Source organism: Chinchilla lanigera, unplaced genomic scaffold (genome assembly GCF_000276665.1).
Source record: "Chinchilla lanigera isolate Chin_1 unplaced genomic scaffold, ChiLan1.0 scaffold00005, whole genome shotgun sequence".
NCBI lineage: Eukaryota > Metazoa > Chordata > Mammalia > Rodentia > Chinchillidae > Chinchilla > Chinchilla lanigera.
This window is the reverse complement of record NW_004955406.1, coordinates 2,293,915-2,308,756: the sequence shown is the minus strand read 5'-3', so window position 1 is coordinate 2,308,756 and position 14,842 is coordinate 2,293,915. Positions and strand designations below refer to the sequence as shown.

The following is a 14,842-nucleotide window of genomic DNA, read 5'->3' as shown; positions in this document are numbered from 1 at the left end:
GTAACTATATTTTATAATATGTGAATGAAAGACAATGATAAGAGTTTACCACATTTCCATCAAAAAAGATAAAGCCAAATGAAACACTGAAATTCTTACTCCCTTTCAAAAGGGATATATAAAAGAGTAGACCCTTGACTGCATTAGGTTTCTTAAATCACTCACTATTTTACGGAAGGGGCTAGCATAGAGCATCCTAGTTCTAAATAGTGAGCATACCGATTAAATCAGCCTTGACATCATAATCAAGGTCACTGAAATTTTACAATTAAGTTTCCAGAAATGCAGCAGCTATGTTAAATGCAGCATCTCTGGACTGTGAGGAGCTCCCCCGAAGCAGAGTTATCAGAAATGAGAGCATCTTAGGCATCAAGACCAAAATTTAAGTGTTAGGCTCTAGGTTGGGGTTTTGTGCTTCCGTGACCCAAATTTGATCAAGTCCAGCCAGCAGTGACTCCATCCAGCTGGGATGAGAGAAGCCCTCCGCACTAGGAAATTCAGGGACACCTTTCTACTTCCCCTCCTGCTGCACAGCCAAAGGCCCAGACGCACAGGTGTGCGCAGAACCAGGGCTCTCACCACTGTCCTGCATTCTCAGCTCTGATAAAGCAAAGGAGTATACACTGCTTTCCTGGAGCACTCCCTAAAACTGTTTGTTAGATTTTATCATACATTTGCATACATTTTGTATGCTAGAGAAATGGTGCACTCACTTCCTAAGATCCTCAAGGTTCCAAGGACAAAGCAGTGTAAATACAAGGACTCTCAGATAGGTCATTGAGCAGTTGTCAAATGGATATCTTTCTTTCATCCTCAAAAAAATAAACAAAAAAACCCCACCTTTCATATTATTAGTTTGCTGCACTTTCCTCTGTGCTTCCCTGCTGCATTTAAAACCAAGAGTGTTAGAGGTGGACAGAATGTTTTGTGTCACTAATCTATGGCCCTTACAAAGTGAAAACTGCCATCAAAGGAGTTGTAGAACTACTGAGCATCAGGCACGGGGACATCTCCACATGCACGGGTTGATTGTGATTTTGAGATCAGTAAAAGACTGGCAAAAAAGGCAAACTGGCCAGATGTATTTCGAATAGGAGATTAGCTGCATCTTGTCAGTGAGAATTTCATTGCCATCCTCATCTTCATCGTCTTCCATCTTAACAGGGTCGTCTCTCCAGAGACTCCTGTGTTTGCCCACAGCAAACGGATTTAATTTTGATCAGTTTGCCTCTTCTCTCTCCCTTTCCCTACCAAATAAATCGTCTGTAGCCAAGACAGCGAGGATCCACTCAGAGATACAACTCCGCATGTTGTAACATACCCATAAGCTTAGGCATTTAAAAAAAAAAAAAAGAAAACAAAACAGTGTCCTAACCTGAACATCATAGACAGTAAAAGGAGACAGGTCTCTCAGAATAAGCGACCCAGGCACATCCATTCCAGCCTTGTAGAGCTTGTTGTTTACATAGACAGAGTACTCGGTGACAGCACCATTTGGGTTTGAAGGAGATGACCAGATGACACGGGCAGCTGTGCGGTTGATGATGACAACCTCTGGCGGCAGCATGCCCTGAGGCTCTGGAATGAAAGGAGGAAGAGGCATCCACTCCAGCTGTCTCTGAAACAGCACTTGTTAAACTAAATGCAGATTAGTATTTAGGTTTCGCAAAGGGTCCTTGCTTATCTGCTTTCCTCTGATGAAGTCATCACAGTCTGTAGTCCTCTGCAAATTGGCTTATTATACTCTCAGTTAGAAACCATAAGAATTGCTAGTCAAATGCTTTATACCACCAGCGTAGTGCTAATCTTCAATACTCTGAGACCAGTGGGATGCGATGATAAATTATTCACCCATCTGCACCCCTCACACATATCTATTATTTGTCTTTTTTAACATCCCTTCATTCCATACCTCCTAGGTGGGGGGTGGGGTGAGAGGGGTAGGGAAGGAGAAAAGGAAATTTGCTTCTGAAGCAAAAAATAGAACTCAGATTCACTGAGGCTGGTGGAATGTGAAAAATCATTTGATGTTACTAGCTTGTAACTCAAGCAATATGAAGCAATAATGCAATATTGTCATTATGTAAATGATTTTGAATGTTGATTACCATTGGTAATGATGAAATCTAACATTAGAAAAAAATCTTGCTTAGCGTTAAATTGCACAATTATTCAAGCATGTCAGAAATAACTATGCAAAGACCTATTTTTATCGTAAGAACCCATCTTAACTAGTTGAAAAATTGTCCTTGTGATTCATCCTATTTTATAAACAAAAGGTACTGACCTTTGGCATCAGAGAGGGAAATGGGTTCCATGCTTAAAGAGCTCTGCTAATGACCTGGAACACTTGCTTGGGAGGTAATGATATTATAATGTTTATAATGAGACTTTATAAAGCCAAAAAGATTAGAAGGACCATTCCAAATACATTTCAGATTCGCAGGTTCCTTCCCTTCCTTACTCTCCCTTGCTAACTGGCTTAGAAATAAGTCACAGGCAATTTTTCTTGGAGGCTGCACATCCACCTACCATTCTTGGTGACTCGTGTAGGGCCCTCCCTGTTTGGCTGTTGTTCTGAAGAGCACATGCTTCTGAGAACAAATCTTTTAAAAAAAGTGTTTCTAAGTGTCACCTCTTACTGATGTGCACTCAGCTCCAAATAAGCCCATCCTGGAAAGAACAGGAGCAAACTGGGCTCCTGTCCTGTCATTAGGCCCTTGTGCTGCCGTTTCAATGAGACAGAGTATTGATCTGCCACTCGCTGACAGCAAGCACTTAAGCATTTGAGCCCCGACTCCCTTCCTTTTGACACTGGGAAATTTTATAATGGAGGGGTGACTGGTATCAAGCCTAGCCAGAATCAATCAATTTGATTCACATCTCCAAAACCGGGTATGCCTCCAGCCTGGACTTACCCCCATCCCAAGTGGTTGCTCGCAAGACCGTGCTGTTGATACTGTGGACTCCATTGAAGACAGAGATAAAAATCCAGTACTCTGTGTTTGGATTCAAGTGGCCGATGATGTAAGAGTTTACACCTGGGAGGATTCTCAGAGATTCGTTTGAGGTAGCAGAACTCCAAAAAAGTGTGTAATATTCAACATCTCCCTGCAGGTCTTGAAAAGCTGTTAACAGTAAGTGCAGAAGAATGTAAACAGCTAATCTAGAAGAGTCTTAGGGGAAAGATAATAAACTCTATCCCTGGCTAGTTCTTGAAGGAGGGAAAAGAAGACTTATGGAAACTTTCCTGTATAAAGGTTTAGAAAGTTCTTTGTGGTGGTACTAGCCGTGTTAGAGTTTTACACAAATTTTATTATTTTCCTTATCCCATAATTACATAGTGTTGTACATAGAATATAAACTCTTAAATTTCTTTTAAATACTTTAATTATGCTACTTACTGCTCAAAACTTGGTTATAATTATTATGAAGGGAAACTACATAAAATAAAAATATCTAATATATGGAATTGCTTCTGTTCCTCTATCATATAATCCCACGGGGGAATCTATGCTAACACCAAGGAAGACTTTTTTTGACATAGATCCCAAAGGCGTTTTTAAACTGCTAACAAAAGCTGTGAAAGGGTACCTGGAAGGATGCTTACCTGGAATCCTTCTTTGCACGCCACCGATGTAGCAGGGGTCTGTGGCCTGCTTTCCTGAATTCCTACCGCAGTAGAATCCAGTAGAAAATTGGAATCTGTAATCAATTTTCCCCTCCCCCTTTTCACCTAGTTCTGTGTGTTCCTAGGATGTGAATGAGCTTTTAAAAGATGCCCAAATCAACCACTCCCTATCTCACAGATATAACTCATCACTTTTTCCATCTTGTCCTTTCAAAAACCAGTCTAATATTTTTTTCTCTTTTTCCACCCAATTTCTCCGTTTCTTGCCCTGAAATCTGCTTCTTGCTGTCTGCATCCAATGAGTCTTTTAAAAGAGGGCATAAGAATAGTCATGTTTTCTTGGGTAGGAAGCAGTATGCTCTTCTACTTGCATCAGTATTACTTTTTAGGCCTTTAACAGGAACGATGGCCTTGGTCCATGTTAGGGTGATGAGTGGAATGCTGACTTAAGCACCTCTTGAAATTGCACATCCACTTATGCATCAAGCCCGGCACAGGGTCTTACTCTAAGAATTTGGAGGAAAAGGTGGCTTTTCTCCTTATGACTACTGAAGTATGACTTCTCAGTTATGTGAGATCCCAGTCTACGGCATGGAAAGTAACACAGCTTTGAGCATGATGTGTATTTTTTCTTTAAGAACACTTTGTCATTAATATCTTGTGAGTCTTGCATAAAAAGGAATGGTGTTTTTGATTTTCATTTTTATTTTTCCTAAGCACCCTACTGCTTTCACTTTAGCAATATTTTAAAAAGTGTGGTGAGCTGGGGTAGTTAGCAGAGTTTATATCAGGAGACTCTGAGCAATTAATTTGGAAAATGCTGGGGACTGGAATGTTTCTTTTCTCTGATGCCATGAAATGTAAACATGTTTGATAATGAGGTCATTATTATTCATTGGCAGAAATGCCTATTCATAAACTTTAGCATTTTCGTACACACTGGTATCAGTCAAGTAGAGCAAAGCCACTTGTGTTAGGAGTGCAAAAGTTCATTTCTTTCATTAAGAAGTATTTTTTTCCAGGCTGACAGTATTATTACTCACAAGTTTGTTGCTGGTGTGGCTTAATGGAACATATACTAGATTTGAAGTGTATGTTATATTTTAGCCTAAGTGAGAAGATTAGGAAGCCAAACCCTTAAGATATAATATTAATAAAGGGCTTTAAAATTATTGGCAAATATAAATGGATTTTACTTGGATTATGAAATCTGCCTGATATTTCTTGTACCAGGTTCTAATTACTATACTTAGGTAGAGAACATTCAGTCTATTGAGACTGGCACCACAGGTTCAAGATGTGCTTAGATCATACATCAATGTCTGGATGAGATCCCATTACATGCCCATCTTAGCCACGTACCATATGTCAGCCCTCGGAAACAGAACAGACCCTATTGTCCCAAAGAGGATGGGAAGGGACGGTGGTTCAGCTCCACTGCTGACAGCTTTCCGCGTACTCTGGGGGCTCTTGGGAATGGAAACAGGCAACAGCTCAGCACAACAGGTGCCGGATTTCTGCCTGTCCTGCCTCTTGCCAACATGTGCTTCAGTGCTTGTTATGGTTTAAATGTAGACGTCCCCCTACGGCCTCATGCAAACCCAGACAGATGCTTGGCAGGTGACTGGGTGATGGGTGTTTGGACCTGGTTTGCTGTTAGGAGAGGGGCCTACTGGAAGAGGCAGGCCGCTGGCCTGGCCTGGCCTGGAAGGTTTATCTGTCTCCCTTCCTCCTCGCTTCTCCCTCTGCTTCTGCTGCACCCAGCCCTGTGCCATGCTATCCTGCCTTGCAGCCAGCTGGCTATGGACGAAACCTCTACAAACTGTGAGCCAAAACAACCCTCTCCTCCTGTAAGTTCGGGGTGTTGGGTATTTCGTCTCAGCAACAAGGAAAGTGGCTAAGACACGGTTCTCTTCATTCATGCAGCTGCTATAGCTCACAGTCCAACACACAGGAAAATGGCAGAAACAAGGCCTTCTTCGGATTTCTTATCATCCCCCAAGGAGTTCTGGAGCTGGCCGGACAAGAGGTTTACTTTTGCTTTGCTCACCTAGGGCCTTGGAGCCTCAGTGGCTCCTCCTAGCCAGTGGGCTACCTAAGGAACCAAAGAAGCACCTGTAGTTCCACAGACTGGCACAACACTATAGACTGCTGACCTTGAATGTACCTCTGAGTGAGGAAGGCTATTACAACAGCCACAGCTAGGATGATGAGGTGGACTTTACCTTCCCTCTCTATTGAGAAAAACTGGGCCTGAATGTAGTTCTCCTCTGAAGAAGACAATGCACCACATGGCCGCTTCATTGCAAAAGACAGGGGGAACACTGCTGTGACCCTTCAAGAGCAGAGGTTATTTTCCTGTATGCCTGTCTTTCTATGAGAAGAGAATAAGGATTTTATAACCCATTAACATGGTGTTCCTCAAAAATAATAAAAACAATATATTTATGAAACAGCAGTCTCTAGGATACAAATGGAGACATGAAGACAGGTATGGGGATGGGAAGGAATGTACCTTAAATAAGAAAGGAAAGCAACTGGGCATGCTGCTGCATACCTGTAATTCCAAAAGTCTGGAAGGTTGAGGCAGGAGGATTGCAAGCTCCAGCCTAGCCTGGGAAACTTACCAACTTAGTGAGAACATGTTGAAAGAAAGAAAGAAAGAAAGAAAGAAAGAAAGAAAGAAAGAAAGAAAGAAAGAAAGAAAGAAAGAAAAAAAGAAAAGAGGAGAGAGGGAGAGAGGGAGGAAGGGAAGGAAGGAGGTAAGGAGGGAAAGAAAGGAAGAAAGGGAGGGATTTTGGTAGCAGCTCAAGTTCAATCCTCAACACTCAAAAAAAAAAAAAAAAGCAACATAAAATCTACATTGAAAGGAACAACAAATCAAAAGTAAAAATTATAAATAGTGAAGACAGAAAACATAAAAATAAATGTAATAAATGATAGTGGGTAAAATATATCCTATTAAACCTCGCCTATACTTGTAAGTTGAGTTGAGTACCATGAGTTTGTCCCAAAAAAATGACAATACATACAAACATAGACATATGGAATTCTGTAACATTTTAAAGGTAAACTAAAAATTAAAGTTTGTCTGCGAAGGAGAAAAAAATCAGACAAGCTTCAGACTTCTTGTATGAAATATCAAATGGGGGCAACAGAACAATTTTAAGAAGCTTTGAGAGAAAATATTTATATTCAAGATCATGCACATCTAGATTATTACTTGCAAAAAAACACAAAGTTTTTCTGGCACATATTTAGATGCAGAGAATGCACAAAGATGACAAAGTACTTCCTTATATAGGCAAAAACTGTGAGAATATATAATTCGTTTTTTAACTGTCATAATAAAACTAGACAATAATATTCTTTAGACAACAGAAAAATAAAACAAAATCCAGAACTTAAGACTGGAAAAGTTAGCCATTGTGGTGGCATATACCTGTAATCCCAGCATTTGGGAGGCTGAGGTAGGAGGACAGTTGTGAGTTCGAGACCAGCCTGGGCTGCAAAATGAGCTCAAGACCAGCCTGAACTGCTTAGCAAGATCCTGTCTCAAAAAGACAAAGAAAAAAAAAGATTGGAAAAGTTTAGGAACTAATGTTAAATATTGAGGCATTTTGAGAAAAACAGTGTGAAAAAAAATTATATAACTACAAGCAATAATTTACAAACCAAACACAAAGATGGCAGGTGAGAAGATAAAGGAAGGTAGTAGTAGACTGAATTCTTTATTATACATAAAAACAGAATGACATGAAAAATTTGGGAAATGTCACTAATCATTAGTATAAATAGCATTTAAATTTTGAAACACATTGCAGAATCTAAAAGTTCTGGCACATATTCTTACAACCTGTCAATATAAATGTTTTTCCTTTCTTTCAGATAGACTATGACTAAGTTTTCCAAGCCCCTTGGAGCTGGTTGGGATCTTGTGACCAGTGACCTGGGCAAACAGTGGCTGCATTAGTTAGCTGAACTGCTGTAACCAAGAGTCCTGACTTTATCCTGTTTTGGACTGTGATAGTAAGAACCAACTGGCCATCTCCAATGCCTCTATTTTTCCCATCTAGGTGAGAGCCTCAAAGCCCTACGGTATCGTGGACCCACAAGGTGGAAGGACTGCAGCTCTTTAAATGACCAAGTAGATCTTAGAAAAAGACATAGAAGAGCAACAGGGACCTCTCAAGTTTTTGGTTTGACTTTCTGGGTGAATCTTATAAAATAAGATAGAAAACAAGGGCGGAGTTTGAGGACAAAGGTTACCAAGCCTCACTTGTGATTTCTTGAGTTTGAAATGGTTGTGGCAAGTTGGTGAACACTAAAGGTAGCTGAGTATCTAAGTTAGAGTTATGTAATGGGAAATTGAGGCATGGATATGAGCTTGTGTTAGAAGTACAAGGTAGGGTTTCTTGTGGATTATTTTAAACATATGTATATTGGAAAACATTTATTTGTTATATAAATATGTAGACCATGCTTTGTGGACCACATAACTTTACCTGAGCAGGTATGACTCCAACTGTAGCATCTGGGCCCACCATCCTGCTGAGCTCTCATCTACCCTCTTCTCATGTGTGGAGGGAGCTTTTATGAGCCAGGTCTCACTTACAGGACAAATGTGGCCATCAAATGTCTCTATACAACCTGTGGGCTAGGTATACTTTTCATTCTTAAGTGGTTGTGGGGGGCAAAATCAAATAAACCTATATTTTGTGACATGTGAAAATTGTATGAAAATCAAACTTCAGTGTCCCTAACAGAGTAGAGCTGGAACAGTCCTGCTTGCTTAATGATTACCTGCCACTCTGCACTTACTACAGTGGCAAGACTGAGTAGTTTTGACAGGACCTGTACGGACTGCACCAGCTGAGTATTTACTATCTGGTTCTTTACAAAAGAGTCTCTTGTCCTGATCTGGATCAATTATAGGAAACCATTCCATTCAATAGATTTTCTAATTTATTCATCAAGACTGAATTCTTCAGTCATCTCTCATTAACAGGCTCATTGCAAGGTAATTGTGCTCAAATGTGAAAACCTAGAGGGTCCCTATTAAGCACATTTCATGATAGAATGTGTTGCTCTTGCTCGGAGATTTGCCAAATTAAATTCCAATTTCCCACATGCTATTGTGCATAGATATGTGCCATCAACTCAGTCATTCTCAGAAAATTTGAGCTAATAACCAGAACCGTTTCTAGAGAAAGCACTTTACTCTGCCTGAGGGCAACCTGCTCCTATAGAGAAGCTGGAAGACTTTGCTCTCCAGCAGCAACCCAAGTCAGCCGCCCTAGTTGTCCCAACAGGACACCTCCTGTCTTCTGTCCAGTTTGTGCATCAGTTGGTAACAAGTAACTTCTCTCTGGAAACTCCCAGCTACCTTGGGCCCCCTTGTGTTTTCCTTCCTGCCAGTGTCCTCCCAGAGAAAACTGTATTTAAAGGAGGTAGTGTATTAAATGTGTTAATTACTCATCATTCTATAGTGGCTATAAAAGCAGGATCACACATTTTTGCTCCTTAAGTGAATTGAAATGGGTAAATCGGGATTGTGTGAGTTAGCAAAGCTGCTGTAACTGAAAATTCCCAAAGTACAATGACTTAACTGAAACCAACATCCACGTGTATCTCACATTGTAGACTCAGTGGCAGTGAGACCCATTGGGCCCGTGTGGTCACTTGAGAATGCAGGTTCTAGCTCAGCTGTGGCTTTGGATCCCCTAGGGTGTTGGCCAGGCCAGTGTAGTGGAAACTAAGAACATGGCCACATCCACATTCCAGTCAACAGAAGGGGAGGTGAGGGAAAAGAGGGGGAGCATGCTCAGTGTTGTACACCGTGACCTGGAAAGGTACACACTTCCCTTCATGTCCCTTTTGTGCAAACACCCTCTATTGGAAGTTCACATGGCCATGACTAATTGCTAGGGAGGCTGTTACATGTAGCTGCTAGATTAGGGAACAAGACCCCCATGGAAAGAAAGGGGAAAGATGGACACCACACTGGCTAGTACTTTCCACCATGGCAACTGGATTTGCTCAGTTGTGCTGCTTAGTTAAGTGATTATAAAGTTAATTATATATATATATCTCCACTGTAGAAATTCTGTTATCTGAATGCCTTGGAGAATTCTGTCTGAGAATTTTATTAGGCATGGCTTCCCAACATGTTTTATCTTTTGTAAAATGACAAGGAATGCACCTTGCACATCTCAGAGACAGCCAAATGCCTTCCACAAATACTAAATGATTATCCAGTGCTAAGCACATACTATTTCACTTAATCCTGACTACAACATTTTAGGGCAATTATTATTAGTCCCATATTTCAGATCAGGAGGCTGACAGTGAGTTGAACTGACTTGTTTAGGTTACAGCACTAGAAAAGATTGGGTCTGGAATTTCAATCTCAGTCTCCCTGACCTCAGAGCCTGCTTTTCAAGTTCTTTCTTCACATGGCCTTTCAGTCAGTATTTAGTTAAAAAAATTTGCAACTGTGAGACTAGATGGCATCCACAGCATGTGCACTGGAGTATGAAAAGAATATACAGAAAGAACATTAAGAACATTTTTTATTTAAAGGATGAGGAAAAGTAGTAGTTGGTGAGAAAGAAGAGCTATGGTCCTTGGTGGAAGTCTTTCAGTCAGCCAGGAATCATTCACCATGCTGGTTCACACATACATACACACACACCTCATGGCACTGAGGAAACAGCCTTGGTTGGGTCATTAGATGATAACCGATGACTGTCAGAGGACCATATCAATAGAGGACACAGACACAAAGACAGGTTACAGCAGGTCACTGGAAGGGAAATGCAGTCCATGTACTTTGATAAACAATGACACAAAGAAGCAGAGAAATAAGGTGAGCCTACAGTGCTGGGTGCTTCCCAGAAGAGGCAAAATTTTGAATTCGCATGTACTGTTGCAGGAACAAGAGACACTTAGACCAAGTCAGAAATGTTTCCTGTTATAAAATCTGGTGGTGCCTTAGTTTGGGCTTATAATTGTCGAAAATAAGATGTCTGATTAGGAGATGTCTTAGTTTCTCATCACTGAGACACAACACCAGACACTTTACTACCCTAAGGAGGGAAGGTTTATTTGGCTCACAGTTTGTAGAGGTTTCAGTCCATACTCTTAGCTGGCTCCAAGGCAGGGCAGCAGGGCAGAGGGACATAGCAGAGGAAAAACGGTCCATGGCATGGTGATGAGAAGCACAGAGATCAAGGGAGGAGGAGGGAAATGGACCCTTCCAGGCCATGCCCCCAGTGACCTCCATAGACCAGACTCTACATCCCAACATCATACTTACCCTCATGCTCACTTCCAGGGGCCTTTTGCTACTGGCCTTTGTTTTAGAGTGAGCAGTCAGAATGGGAGGATCTCCATGGATCTTTCTTGATTAAATGCCAATCACATCATAGCTAAATGCATACAAAGTCCTGGAAGATTTGATGCCTGAGCCTTAAGATTGAATAAACAATCTAAGGGGAGGTGTTTTTGTGTCTCTTCCTACAATTCTGTGATTTTCACAATGTATATGAAGTATATTCTATTTAGGAAGAAACAGTCTGTTCTGTTCTACAAAGCAGGAAGAAAACCTGATATCTCTCTGGGGACCAGAGCGATGGGTGTGGGGGAAGTGGCGAAGCCACAGCCAGCCTGAGGGGCAGCTGCTACTCACTGCCAGCTGCTATTGTCCTTTCACCAATGTGGCCATAATTTCACTTAATCATTTGATTTTCAGGTGAATCCCCAAAGTGTCCAATTTATGTGATTCTTCTGACCATGAAGTAGTGAGAAAATACTATTTTCTCAAATGCTGTAGGCAAAACTCAGAGAGAGAATGAAGGAAGAAAACATGGCCCATGTGTTGCTTAGTTGTAATATCTGCTCCCTGCCAAATTTTTCTTGAAGAAACGCAGTTACATAACATCACCTATTGGGTGCTGACTTTGAAAAGTAGCCCTTCTAAAATTTTAATAATTCATCCTTGTCAACCCGTGATTGGTAAAAATGCACCAGAAATATTTTGCAATCAAAATGACAAGTGATCAATCAATGTGAAAATTAAAGTTTTATTACAGGAAAAGATACATTCTCATTAATCCCCTTCAAAATATCTTCTTGCTTCAAAGACACTCATCCTTTTGTTGTTGCCAGTGTGGCTTTTACAGTAATAAGTAACAAAAATAATTTCAATTTCCATTGTAGTTTTTGATTACCTCAAAATGTAATGTGGAGGTGTGTAGTGAAGAGAGAGTACATTTTTAAACATGTATTTTATGATTTTTTGAAAAGCAATTATAAGTCAACATTTATAAATTTATTCAGATGATCTCAACTACAGGTATATTCAGACTATAGTTTTGTGCGGTTCTGTGTAGTAGGCTCTGTGACATTTTTGTACCAATCAAGAAAACAATTTAAAATTGAAGTTGAGGAACCTAGGGGGCCCTTCTGTTGAGGAGTGACTGGTTAATTTACTTAAGACAGCAGCTTGCACAAAGGAAGGAAAAGATAATACAACAGCTTTTGCATAGCTGACCCTCTTTGGAGAGTTAACCTTTGTGCTCACAAATAGTTATTTGAAAAATTTCTAAGGTAGGAATGGAAATAACAGCGGATTGCATTACCTACATCCCGAAGGTCAGAGGTTCAGATTACTAAGGTAATGAAACTTCAGCGAGCTGCTTCAGATCCATTAGCTTTGTCAGTTTTTATAAGCATGCTTATTTCAGGCATGCAATTATAATGTAAAGGACCTATATTGGTGAGAATTCAGCAGCCGGATCTTCACAGAAGCATTCAAATGTCAGATGAGGGGGCTGAGGCTACCTATGTGACCAGGCTTTTAAAATGAGCCTGTTGGTGAGTTAGATTAGAGAGAAAGAGAGAGATGAGTGAAAAATCCACCAGATAGAGCTAAAATACATCCCTATGTGAAGACCTAGCTTTGTGATCAATTAATTTATGTTCTTTCAATAAAGTAGTTTAAGGGATCCCCATACAGGTGCCACAGATCATTAGAAACTCCATCTTTATAAAAACCCTAGACTTAGTTTTTTGTGAAAATGTATTCTCTGGCAGCAACAGGGTCAGTATTACCAAAATTGCTGTAGCTTGGATCTCCCAAGATGCCCGTGCTAAGGGTTTCATCCCTGGCCTGTGGCACCAATGGGAGGTTGTGGATCCTTCAGGACACAGGGCTTTGTGGGAGGACATTAGGCCCTTGGTTCTGTGCCGTGAAGGAGATGTGGGGGCCCAGGCTCTTTCCCATCTTTCCTTACCTTCTGGCTGGGGGAGGTGAACAGTTTCCACTGCCCTATGTCCCCACCATGACATTTCTCCTTTACTGCAGCCCCAAAGCAGCAGAACCAACTGACCATGGACTGAAACTATGAGGGGGAAAACCCTCCTTGTAAGTTGATTCATCTCAAGTCTGTTATTGCAGTGACAGAAATCTGACTAACACACTTACTGGTTTAAATTTACAACTGATGACACCAAGTATTCGTTTTAAGTCATAATTGATATGACATAACAATAACATTTGAAGCAGACTCAGGTGTCCTAAGAGAAGCATTTGTCTTTTAGGCTATAACACAACTCAAAGGTGCCTCAAAATGACATGGTTGTTGTTGCCCAACCAGTGGAAACTTTACCGATTTTTATACAATAGCAGATGAATTCTCCAGACAGTTGACTTTTCTTTCATAACCTGAAATACTTTAATTATGCCTTCACCAGTCAGATAGTTCTCAATATTTGGCAATTCATTTTGATTCAACTACTTCCAGGTCTCAAGTTTTAAGTATAAGAATGATTATAATCATATTTCCAGGGTAGATCCAGAGTTTATTTATTTTTTACTGATTGTCATAATGATTCACCAAGAAAAAAATAACAAATCAGATATTAAATGCTAACCCATTGGTGTACAAGCTATGAAATTTCAGTGGTCGTGGTTTCCAGGCTGCAAGAACAGCTTAGGCCAACTTGTGAGTACTTCTAAACAATTGTAAAGAAGTGTTCTAGTCAAAGCCAAGATCAGACCTAGCTGAACTGCAGTGAATCCAGGGAGGATGTTCAGGTTTCATTCTATATTGGCTGGAATCCTGTCCACAACCAGCACTGAGGATGATCCTGTCACCTTACCGAAATCTTAGTAGGTGGCTCTGGCCAGTGAACTGTAGCTTACAAGCTGTAGCTCAGCTTCATGTACAAAGGTGCACAACACTGCTTAGTATCAAATTATTGTGTGGTCAGTTCTGCCACAGCGATCACCATCTATCAAGTCTCTGTAGTCACACAAACCACATTCCATATTCTGAAGGGAATAGGAGAAGGGTGAGCTGATCAAAAAGTGTGAAGAAGGAGAGATTTTGCTTTTGAAAAGATGAGCAAAGCGACCTGGCCTTTTTTTAGTTTTTAATGTTCCATTTTTAATTTTTTTTGGTTTAAGACAAGAAGGGAAACTAGATGTTTGATTTCTTAATCACTTTTCCACTGCTGGCACGTGATATCTGACACTCAGGACTTAAATGAGGAGAGTTTTCTTTAGGTTCACAGTTCGGTCCATGGTCCACTGGCTCCAAGGCAGAAAGGACATGGCAGAAGGGTCTGGCGGAGGAAAGCTGCTCACCTCATGGTGACCAGGAAGCGGAGAGAGAAGGGAGGAGTTAGGGAAGGAGACACTCTACCCGCTTCCAGGCCATGACTGCAGTAACCGCCTTCCAACCAGCCCTACCTCCTAGCAGCACATTCAGCTATGAGCCTGTGATCCATTCATTCGCAAGGAGCCCTGACTCAGCATATGAGACCCTGGCGAAGTCATTCTTGAGCTAAACCGTAACACAGGAGAAGCTTTCTTACTTGGCTTAGCCCATCTCACGTCGATGGCTGTGTGGCTGAGGACAGTTGCAGTGATGTTGGCACCTCTCTCTGGAAAACCAGCTAATGTCGTCACTGTTGCTTCTTGGCTTGGCGCGAAACCCACACTGTTGTGTACAAAGAGCTTATACTTGTAGGTTGTAAACCTAAAGGTTGTTTGATTTAAGAAAAAAAAAAACATTTAAATTTTTGTTGTACAGAAAGCAAAACACATAGTTTCCTTTTTCCTCACCAAATAAAGGAAGGGAATGGATATGACCAATGTCTTATATGCATGTGTGAAAATGTCCAATATTTTGTAAAGTTAATATG

The 14,842-nt window shown here is 40.8% G+C and overlaps 1 protein-coding gene across 2 annotated transcripts in view; it reads right to left on the bottom strand.

Annotated features, from left to right (window-relative positions):
- The window catches only part of Ush2a (Usher syndrome 2A (autosomal recessive, mild)), a gene marked incomplete in the record, with an annotated part of 661,834 nt that overhangs the window by 190,908 nt on the left and 456,084 nt on the right, over positions 1–14,842 (bottom strand). For both annotated transcript variants that reach the window (XM_013519932.1, XM_013519934.1), the window contains 3 exon segments: positions 1,376–1,578; positions 2,919–3,128; positions 14,513–14,676. In XM_013519932.1, coding sequence (XP_013375386.1) covers positions 1,376–1,578; positions 2,919–3,128; positions 14,513–14,676 — 577 coding nt within the window.